Here is a 10,865-nt window from a genome sequence, read left to right as displayed (position 1 = left end):
CAGAGATGGGAGTGATAGGAATGATCTTTCTTTGCTCCTCAGCCTACCCAGGACAGAACAAAAGAACGGAACAACAGAATAATCGCAGAGTAACAGAACAACAGAATAACTGAATAATAACCGAATAGCAGAACGACAGAATAACAGAAGAGCTGATAGGGACCTTGGAGGTCATCTAGTCCAACCCGCTGCTCAGGCAGGAAATCCTACGCCATTTCAAACAAATCCTCGTCCAATTTCTTCTTAAGAAACCGAGAGCTGTTGCTTTCCCCATTCCTTGTCATCTCAGCAGCCATAAGTAGGGCAATTGTTGTCCCTGGGATCTGGGCCGCCTCTGGACATTCCGTCGTAAAATGAGGCCAAGAGATTGGACGAGATCCGTCCTGGCTTCGTGACACTGCAGGGTGCGCCTTCCTTGCAAATCATGTTTATTCTGGAAAAGAGGAGAGGGAAGAAGGATTGCCATAGTAACCTTTGCCAGCTGTGATTTGAGTGCCAGGCTTGTATTGGAGAAGGCAGGGAGCCGGTCAGAGGTGGTGGGACTGGGGGCAGCTTTTGACCCATAGGCCTCTTCTCCTTCCTGGCTGAATTGGTGGCAACCGGGGTTATCCTGATCCCCTTTGCCCACGGTGGACCCCAAAGTTTTGGAATTTCCATGGTGCTCTCTACCTCAAATCCCTAAAAATGGTTTCTGGGAAAATGAAAAAGTGATAATGGGAAGAAGGAGGAGGAGGAGGAAGAGGAGGAGGAGGTGGTGGAGGAAGAAAGAGAGGGAGGGAAGCAGGGAGGGAGGGAGGGAAAAGGGAAAAAAAGAAAGGGAGGGAGGGAGAGAGGAAGGAAGGAAAGGAAGGAAGGAAGGAAGGAAGGAAGGAAGGAAGGAAGGAAGGAAGGAAGGAAGGAAGGAAGGAAAAAGGAAAGAAGGGAGGGAGGGAGGGAAGAAGGAAGGGAGGGAAGAAGGAAGGAAGGGAGAGAGGGAGGGAAAAGGAAAAAAGAAAGGGAGGGAGGAAGGAAGGAAGGAAGGGAAAAGGAAAGAAGAAAGGGAGGGAGGGAAGAAGGAAGGAAGGGAAAAGGAAAGAAGAAGGAGGGAGAGAAGAAGGAAGGGAGGGAGGGAGGAAGGAAGGGAGGGAGGGAAAAGGAAAAAAGAAAGGGAGGGAGGGAAGAAGGAAGGAAGGAAGGGAAAAGGAAAGAGGGAGGGAAGAAGGAAGGGAGGGAGGGAGGGAGGAAGGGAAAAGGAAAAAAGAAAGGGAGGGAGGAAGGGAGGAAGTTTCAAATCAGTACTTCTTCAGTACAGGTGGTCCTCAAGTTACGACCCCAACTGAGCCCAGAATTTATGTTGCTAAGTGAAACATTTGTTAAGTGAGTTTTGCCCCGTTTTACCACCTTTCTTGCCACAGTTGTTAAACGAATCCCTGCGGTTGTTAAGTTAGGAACGTGGTTATTAAGTGAATCCACCTTTGCCATTGACTTATGCTTGTCAGGAGGTCGCAAAAGGGAATCATGTGGTCCGGGAAGACTGCAAATGTCATAAATATGAGTCGGTTGCCAAGCACCTGAATTTTGACCATGTGACCATGAAAGATGCTGCAATGTTCGTGTGAAAAATGGTCATAAATCACATTTTTCAGTGCCGTTGTAACTTTGAACGGTCACTAAATGAACTGCTGTAAGTCGAGGACTACATGTACCGAAGGCTAATTCGGGGAAGCCAGATAAGTTTCTCCTTATTTATCCAGCATCTCCATGTCTCTAATCATGGAAGTTCCCTTTAGTTTAACCCTTTAATTCAGCTCCTAGAGCGGTTCTGATTTTAAAAGTATGCAAATCTCCAAACAGCCACCAGAGGGCAGTGTAAACCCCTCTTTACTGCCCCCTTATGGTGGTTCAGATTTGTTGCAAGGCTGGATCAGGCATAGGGCCCTGACAATGCAAGCTTAGAATCAAAGTGCCCCCATGGCAGTGGTGGGTTGCTCCCGGTTCAGCCCGGTTCGGCTGAACTGGTAGCGGTGATGCTATTATGTCACCGAACCGGTTCTCTTTCTTCGGGAGCTGGGCCCTCCCGCGTTATTCCGACCTTATATTTCTTCTTTTTTCGCCCAGCTGAGAGGTGCGGCAGAGCGGATTGCCGCATCTCAGCTGGGCAGATTCGCAACGCGCTTGCGCAAAGCGCAAGTTTGGTGCGCAGGGGAGCAAAGTGAGCACGCGCGCGGCAATCGCGCGCAAAGCGCACGGCCGAAGAGGCAATCGCGGGCGAAGCGCGCGCACAAAGCGAACCAGTAGTAAAGCCGGTTAGAACCCACCCCTGCCCCATGGCCAGCTCCTCTCTCGCCCCCAAGCTCTTAAAAACAGATTCCCAGGTGGATCGGGCAGTCCTGACGTTTTAAATCAGGAAAATGTATTTTTATTATTCCCCTTGGCATCCCCAAGAGAACAGTTGTCCATCTGGTTATTTGCTTGGAATGGAATCAGGCAGCGAACCAACCAATTCACCCCATATCAAAAAAATAAATAAATAATGGAAATAAAATAGGTCTAGGACTAGGATAAATAGTAAAATAATCTTTATTTTGAAGGTTTTGTTTTTTTAAAAAAAATTTTTGGAGGCAAGCAGAGGAAAGTCTGTCTGGATCACTCTGAGTTGATCCCAAGATAATAACTCTGCAAATGCTGGATTCTAAAGATGTGCCCCCGACTCGCAGCCCCCAAGCAATTTTGTCCTGTCTTCCTTTGGCCTGGCTTCTTTTCCTGCCACGGAGATCCCATGTAGCCAGAATGTCGCATGACGTCTCCGACGGAGATCTCTTCCTTAGGCTGGTTTGTCAATCCCAAACCTGGCTTGCTGAGCACAGCTTCCCTAGTATCACCTTTTTGGGGTGGAAGATGGGATTCTGCGGTAAAGAGAGGGTTTTTTTTACCATATCACAAAAAGGGAAGGAAGGAAGGAAGGAAGGAAGGAAGGAAGGAAGGAAGGAAGGAAGGAATGGAGGGAAGGACGGTAGGGAGGGAAGGATGGAGGGAGGAGGAAATGGAGAGGGAGGATGGGGAGGAAGGAAGGAGGGGAGGGAGGGAGGGCGGAAGTGAAGAAGGAAATGAAGAAAAGGGAGGCAGGAAGGAAATGGAGAGGGGAGGAGGAAGTGATGGAGGAGGAAGAACGGAAGGAAGGAAGTGAGGAAGGAAATGGAGAGGGAAGGAGGAAGTGATGGGGGAGGGAGGAAGGAAGGAAGGAAGGAAGGAAGGAAAAGAAGGAATGGAGGGAAGGACGGTAGGGAGGGAAGGATGGAGGGAGGAGGAAATGGAGAGGGAGGATGGGGAGGAAGGAAGGAGGGGAGGGAGGGAGGGCGGAAGTGAAGAAGGAAATGAAGAAAAGGGAGGCAGGAAGGAAATGGAGAGGGGAGGAGGAAGTGATGGAGGAGGAAGAACGGAAGGAAGGAAGTGAGGAAGGAAATGGAGAGGGAAGGAGGAAGTGATGGGGGAGGGAGGAAGGAAGGAAGGAAGGAAGGAAGGAAGGAAAAGAAGGAATGGAGGGAAGGACGGTAGGGAGGGAAGGATGGAGGGAGGAGGAAATGGAGAGGGAGGATGGGGAGGAAGGAAGGAGGGGAGGGAGGGAGGGCGGAAGTGAAGAAGGAAATGAAGAAAAGGGAGGCAGGAAGGAAATGGAGAGGGGAGGAGGAAGTGATGGAGGAGAAAGAACGGAAGGAAGGAAGTGAGGAAGGAAATGGAGAGGGAAGGAGGAAGTGATGGGGGAGGGAGGAAGGAAGTGAGGAAGGAAATGGAGAGGGAAGGAGAAAGTGATGGAGGGAGGGAGGAAGTGGGGGAGAGAGGAAGTGATGGAGGGGGAGGGAGGGAGGAGGAGGGAAGGGAGGGAGGGAGGGAAGTATGGATAGGGAGGGAGAGGAAGAGGAAGGAAAGAAATAGAGAGGGAGGGTGGAAATGGAGAGCGAGGGAGGAAGAAAGGGATGTAGGGGGGAAGGAGGGAAGGAATCACAATATAGAAGGCAAGATTTGGATCCTATGTTTTCCTTAATGGCTCCCAAGGGCAGAAGCCAAGAGCTGAAGTGGCCCGTTGGGGGCGGGGCGGTATGTCCTCTACTGTTTTGCGTCTGGAGCTTTGCCGGACGTCTTCAGCTTCGAGGTCAGCCTGATGGCGCACAGGGTGAAGGTCACAGCCCAGATGGCACAGCCGAAGGCCAACAAGCCAATGTAGAAGCTCTCTCCAAAATGAACCAACATGGAGTATTTCTTCCGTTCGGGTTCCACGAACCATCGACTCACCTTCTTAAAGCACCAAACGCAGATCGCTATGAGTACCGTGGTGGATATCCCTGCAAAAAAGAGGAAGGAAAAAAGAGCTGCGAAAGACCCCTTTGTTCTGCCCCAGCTACGGCCCCCAAAGAACGCAGCACACACAAAGTCCGTACAAACCTTAGTTTACTAATTAAGGACTACTCATGAGCTTTCTTAGCAGTTGTTCGAACACAAGTACAGTTTAAATCAGTCTTTTCTGAACAAGGGCTGTTAATTTAACTTCATGAACAGCCGACGTGAATCCAAAGAATAATAACTCCATTCTGAGGCACAGTATTTCAGATAACCGTAAACTTACTGTGGTTGGCAGAATGCCCAGAAGCAATTTGCAGGAAAACTGACAAGAGATAATCAAGAGCTGAATCGAACATTTCTGGAATCAAGACCCGGAGGAATATGAACGAAGTTGCTTCCTGCAAATTGCATCTGTCGTCATCCTTCCTTAAATAGGCTAAGGGAATGGCCAATTAGCCCCAAGCCTTACTCTCGAGGAGACCTCCTCCTGAAGAGCCACTCCTGCCTTTTCGCAGCTCTGTGCGCTTGTGCATCGAGAAGAGGCTCCTCCTCTACTTCCTCTTCACTTAAGGGAGCTTCTGGAGGTTCTGAAGGCCCTGGCTGAATCCCCGCCTCTGGCACCACATCTTCTTCAGCCTCCTCACTGTCTGACTCGAGCGCCAGCTGCACAGGCTGCTGGCGCAGCACCACACCAGCCTCCTCGCTGTCGGAATCAGCTACTAACTGCACAGGCCGCTGACGGGCCACAACACCGTTTGGGGTGGAATAGGTGGAATCCCTATTACGGTCAGAAGAGACAGAAGCCAACATGCCAAAATCCTGGTTGTCCAGAGGCTGGATGTTCAGAGATGGACAACGGTTCGAGACCCAGAACCCCACTGCAGCACCTGAACACCAAGAAATTTCACTCCAGCAACTACTGTGTTTCCCCGAAAATAAGACCCTGTCTTATATTTTTTTTGAACCTCGAAATAAGCACTTGGACTTTTAGGGTGGGGGGGGGAAGTGTGTCTTATACTCCGAAAAATACGGTAATTGCAAATGCAGGGCAAGACCAAACTTAGCAGACTCAAACAGAACTTTCCCGGAGCTTTTACCGACCAGATGAACTAATTGCTTCCTGCAAAAGCTCAACTCCCGGTCGCGGGAGGGCAAATCATCTCCAAGCCTTACACCCAAGTCGACCCTGTTTTCTTAATTGTTCCTGTCTTCTGGCAGCTCTGTGCATGCACATGCTGGGAACAGGCTCCCGCTGTTCTTCTGCCTCACTGATGTCAGACTCCGGAGTTTCCGGAGGTAGCAAATAACTACCAGATGGCCCTGGCCTCCTCTCTGCCTCCAACTCAGAGCCCTGGTCAGAGCCTTCCCCAGACTCCAGGACTGGCCCATGTTCCTCCCCAACCTCCTCACTATCCGAATCTGCTGCCGCTGGCGGGCCACAACAAACAACAACAAAAAGAGAATTAGAAGAAGAAGATGGTCACGATGCCAACCCTGCCCAGATATGAGCCAACACAGACTCCTTCCCAGCCTCTCCCCAAATAAATCACTAAAACAGAGCAAGCTAATCCCCAGTGTTGTGGCTCCGTTGCCTGAGCCTGGGCTATCGACAGATGCAGACTCTGAGGGAGAGAAGTTGGCAAGGCCTCCCTCTCCAGGACCCTCCTCTCTGGCAATGCCTCCGGAGGACACCGAAGGCCAAACGATAGGCTCAGAGCCAAGCACGTCCCCGCAGCCACAGGTGAACAGCGATGAAGAAGATAAGTGCTGGCTGGATCCGCGACAGAGGCGCAGGGAGAAGCGTGCGCAGCAGAGGGGAAGGCGTGCCAGAGATTAGCTGAGTCACTGGGTATAGTGACTCTGGGTATAGTGAGTCACAGGGTATAAATGTGGGTGTGGTGGCCAGTTCAGTTTGTGACGAGCAAAAACTGGAAATAATCCATGATCTCTGCGTTACTGGACTTTGCCTGCTTTATTGGACTGCATTTGGATGAATCCTTGTATTGCTGACACTCTGCCTGTTTTATCGGAATGCTGGCAGTCTAATCTTTGTTTTGTGTGAGTAAAGTCTGAATTGGCAGCTAGCCACTGGGTTGCTGCCAGCTTTATCTTCAAAGAGTTTTGTCGTGTGGCTTATTAACTCCAGGCCATCTGTGGGGGTGCGTGTAGGGTAGGGGGACAGAACACCCAGCTGCAAACAGGAGGCAGCCTGACCATTACCTGAGGAAATATGGAAGGAAGAGACCAGCGTAATCCGATACTTCTCCAGCATCTGGAATTCCAGGTAATCCAGGAGAAAGGCCGTGACGCCAAAACAGAGATTCAGAAAGCAAACCGTGATCACAATTAGACTCAGCGCATGTCGGTCCTTCTGGAAAAAATATAAATATTCTGCAAAAAAGAAAGAAAACCAAGACATCGTAGGTCATCAAATGCACATTGGCAAAAGGCAGGAGCAGCATCTTATTGGCTTTACAGGGAGTCCTCGAGTTAGGACCACAACTGAGCCCCAAATTTATGTTGCTCAGGGAGAAACGTGTTAAGTGAGTTCGCCCCGTTTTACAACTTTTCTTGCCACCGTCGTTAAGCGCATCGCTGCCATTGTTACAAGTTAGTCACATGGTTGTTAAGTGAATCTGGCTTCCCCACGGACGTTGCTTGTTGGAAGGTCGCAAAAGAGGATCACAAGACCCCTGCGACCGTCATAAATATGAGTCCGTTGCCAAGTATCCGAATTTGGATCATGTGACCATGGAGATGCAGCAACGGTCGTAAGTGTGAAAAACGGTCACAAGTCACTTTTGTTCAGTGCCGTTGTAACTTTGAATGGTCACTAAATGAATTGTTGTAAGTCGAGAACTACCTGTATTGTATTTCTTGGATTGTTGTGAACTGCAGAGAGTCATTGAGTCGGAGAGTATACAAATATGCTATACAGGTAGTCCTCGACCTACGACCACAAGGGAGCCCAAAATTTCTGTCCTTAAGTGAGGCATTTGTTAAGTGAGCTTTTTCCCCAATTTTACGACCTTTCTTGCCAGAGTTGTTAAGTGAATCACTGCAATTGATTAGTTAGTAACACCGTTGTTAAGTGAATCTAACTTCCCCTTTGACTTTGCTTGTCAGGTTGCAAAAGGGGATCACATGACCCAGGGAGACTGCACCTGTCATAAATATGAGTCAGTTGCCAAGCGTCTGAATTTTGTTCATGTGACCACGGGGGATGCTGCAACGGTCATAAGTGTGAAAAACAGTCATAAGTCACTTTTTTCACTTTGAACTGTTGTAAATCAACAGTTCTGTACTTTATATACTAACTGTACTATGGGTAATCCTTGATTTACAATAGTTATAATATGTAATGTATATGGAGCCGAGGTGGCGCAGTGGTTAGAGTGCAGCACTGCAGGCTACTTCAGCTGACTGCTAGCTGCAGTTCGGCAGTTCAAATCTCACCGGCTGAAGGTTGACTCAGCCTTCCATCCTTCCGAGGTGGGAAAAATGAGGACCCAGATTGTTGGGGGGCAAGAGGCTGACTCTGTAAACCGCTTAGAGAGGGCTGTAGAGCATTATGAAGCAGTATATAAGTCTTAAGTGCTACTGCTATATTGGAGGTGGAGAGCAGGGGTGAAATCCAGCAAGTTCTGACAGGTTCTGGCGAACCGGCAGCGGAAATTTTGAGTAGTTCAGAGAACCGGCAAATACCACCTCTGGCTGGCCGCAGAGTGGGATGGGAATGGAGATTTTGCAATATCTTTCCCCCAGGAGTGGGGAGGGAATGGGGATTCTGCAGTATCCTTCCCCTGCCCCGCCCACCAAGCCACGCCCACAGAACCGGTAGTAAAACAAGTTGGATTTCACCACTGGTGGAGACCCTTTGAGAGCTGCATGCAACGAAATTTCAATTTAATGTATGCCGATTAGTGTATATTCAGAGCGACAATAAAGTTATTCTAAGTCTAGTTCATTTACTGACTGTTCAGAGTGGAAAAAAGTCACCTAAGACCGTTTTTCACAGTTACGACCTTTGCAGCATCTCCGCGATCACGTGGTCAAAACTCAAGACGCTTGGCAATTGGTCCGTACTTATGACGGTCACAGTGTCCCGGGATCACGTGATCCCCTTTTGCGACCTTCTGATGAGCGAAGTCCACAGGGAAGCCGGATTCACTTAACAACCAGGTGACTAACTTAACCTCTGCACTGATTCGCTTCACAACGGTGGCCAGAAAAGTCGTAAAATGGGGGGGGGGCAAAGCACGCTTAACAAATGTCTCACTTAAGGACCGAAAGGTTGGGCCCAACTGTGGTCATAAGTCAAGGGCTACTTGACTTATCATGCCTAATAAAAAAATTTCGGGTTCTAATTCAATTTCGTAATCTGTTATTTCTACTATCCATGTTTTTATCTTGTTCCAATATTAATATTAATATTAATATTAATTTCTTAAGAAATTAAGAATCTTAATGTCGTTATCTCTAGCCATCGTTATCATCTTTTAACGACCCCATAATCCCTTGCGGGATGGAGTCTGAGCAACTGAATGGAGGTAGCAGAGTGTTTACTGGCTGGATGCCTTTCTTGTCACCAGTGCGGAGTTCTATTCAGCAGATAAATTCTCATCGTGCCAAGAAAGAGAGAAATATCTGCCGCTACCTAGGATTGAACTCACAGCCTCCTGATTGTGAGGCGAGAGCTCCACCTCTAGGCCACCGCACCACTCCCGAAGACCCCCCTCTCTAGCCATCCTTGGTGCAAATAGGGGTGTAAGGCCGTGCTCTCACCTGAGCTGTTCCTCGAGGTGTTCACCTTGTAGGGTATCCCGAAGCTGTAAAAGGCCACCGGCTGGGGTCCGAGGTGGGTCTCATCGGGCTCCAGCCAAACCCAATTCCGCATGTAGATGGCCACGCAGAGGACGACCATCCCGATGAACTGCATCAGGGCAGCCAGCAGGTTGTAGGCCTCGGGCAGCGAAAGGTCCTCTGGGGGCACCGGGGTCTTTGACGGGCGGCTGGAGGAGCGCAGCATCGCTGGCTGGAGGAGGGTCCCGCTTGGTCAAACGGTCAGGCTCAGCATCTGCCCCAAAGGAGAAGCAGCCCAGCCTCAGGGAGATGGAGGGGCCGATTGGGACCGTGGTCCTCCTTTCTTCCTTCCTCTCTCCACTTCCATTCCTTCCTCTTCTTCCTCTCCTTCCTTCCTTCCTCCCTCCCCTTCCATTCCTCCTTCTTCTTCCTCCCTCTCTCCCCTTCCTCCTTCTTCCTTTCTTCCCTTTTCTCCTTCCTTCCTTCCCTTTCTCTTCCTCCCTCCCTTTTTCCTCCCTTCCTTTCCCGTTTCTCCTCCCTCCTTGCACTATTCCCTTCCTTCCTTCATCCCTCCCTCCCCTTTTCTCCTTCCACTCTCCCTTCCCTTTGCTTCCTTCCCCTTTGCTTCCTTCTTCCCTTATTTTTTCCTCCATCCTTCCTCTCTCCCTTCCCCTTTTCTTTCCTTTCCTCCCTCCCTCCCTTCCCTTTTCTCCTCCCTTCCCTTTTCTCCTTCCTTCCTTCCCTTTCCCTTCCTCACTTTTCCCTTCCTTCCTTTCGTTTCTCCTCCCTCCCTACCCTATTCCCTTCCTTCCTCCCTCCCTTCCCTTTTCTCCTTCCACTCTCCCTTCCCTTTGCTTCCTTCCTTCCTTCCCCTTTCCTTCCTTCTTCCCTTTTCTCCTCCATCCTTCCTCTCTCCCTTCCCTTTTTCTTTCCTTTCCTCCCTCCCTTCTTCCTTCCTTCCCTTTTCTCCTTCCTTCCCTTTCCCTTCCTCCCTCCCTTCCTTTCCTGTTTCTCCTCCCTCCCTGCCCTATTCCCTTCCTCCCTCCCTCCCTTCCCTTTTCTCTTTCCACTCTCCCTTCCCTTTGCTTCCTTCCTCCCTCCCTTATTTTCTCCTCCATCCTTCCTCTCTCCCTTCCCTTTTTCTTTCCTTTCCTCCCTCCCTCCCTCCCTTCCTTCCCGGCCCAACTATCCTGATAACTAAACCGATAACTGATGTAGGCAGTCAAAAAAGTCAAGATGGCAGCTACGACCCTTCAAAACCCCGCCTCTTTTTATGGGCATCCAATCACGTGACCCCCCCGCTACCCTCTGGCCTTCCCCCGCCAAACCCCCCCCCCACTTCAGCCAGAGTCACTTCAACCCACTGCCCGCCTGCTGGTCCCGGCAAGGGATTTTGGGAGCTGTAGTCCCAATCATCTGCCAGTTCCATTAGCTCAGCCCGGACTTTGGGGAGGGGGGGGGGCTTCTCCCTTCTTTGAGCCCCCTCACCATACAGAGGTCTGCCCCCTGCCCTGCCAATTCAGCCCATGGTGGCTGGGGTGCCAGGCTTATCCTATGCCAGCCAGCCCCAATCCTGGCTCTCACTTGTGCCTGGCGGTTGCTGGCTTCCAACCTGCTTTCTCCAGTGTGCAGTGTTTGTGTGTCTGTGTCTAGCGAAGCACAACTTCTACGGGACCGATAGTTGTGAACAGACAACTCTGATGACAAACAGCACTGATGGCCAATTGCTGGTCGCCCGGCAACCA

General features: G+C 50.2%; 1 protein-coding gene across 2 annotated transcripts; it reads right to left on the bottom strand.

The window, feature by feature from the left end:
• Positions 1-2,541: 2,541 nt before the first annotated feature.
• LOC117656944 (uncharacterized) lies at positions 2,542-10,864 on the bottom strand. 2 transcript variants are annotated; one of them, XM_034405108.3, is made up of 5 exons: positions 10,705-10,791; positions 9,103-9,394; positions 6,538-6,708; positions 4,270-4,319; positions 2,542-2,851 (listed from the first exon to the last, which is right to left on the bottom strand). In XM_034405108.3, the coding sequence occupies exons 2-5, from the start codon at positions 9,344-9,346 to the stop codon at positions 2,804-2,806; spliced, it is 513 nt and encodes a 170-aa protein (XP_034260999.1). In that variant the 5' UTR covers positions 9,347-9,394; positions 10,705-10,791; the 3' UTR covers positions 2,542-2,803. The 2 variants fall into 2 exon arrangements, with proteins under 2 accessions (XP_034260999.1, XP_034260998.1); XM_034405107.3 differs by lacking the exon at positions 2,542-2,851 and having other exon boundaries at positions 3,958-4,319; positions 10,705-10,864.
• Between the last annotated feature and the right edge of the window lies 1 nt (position 10,865).

This window comes from Pantherophis guttatus, chromosome 8 (genome assembly GCF_059756535.1).
Source record: "Pantherophis guttatus breed Tessera chromosome 8, ASM5975653v1, whole genome shotgun sequence".
NCBI lineage: Eukaryota > Metazoa > Chordata > Lepidosauria > Squamata > Colubridae > Pantherophis > Pantherophis guttatus.
The sequence above is the reverse complement of the archived record's forward strand: the minus strand, read 5'-3'. Positions and strand labels throughout refer to the sequence as shown.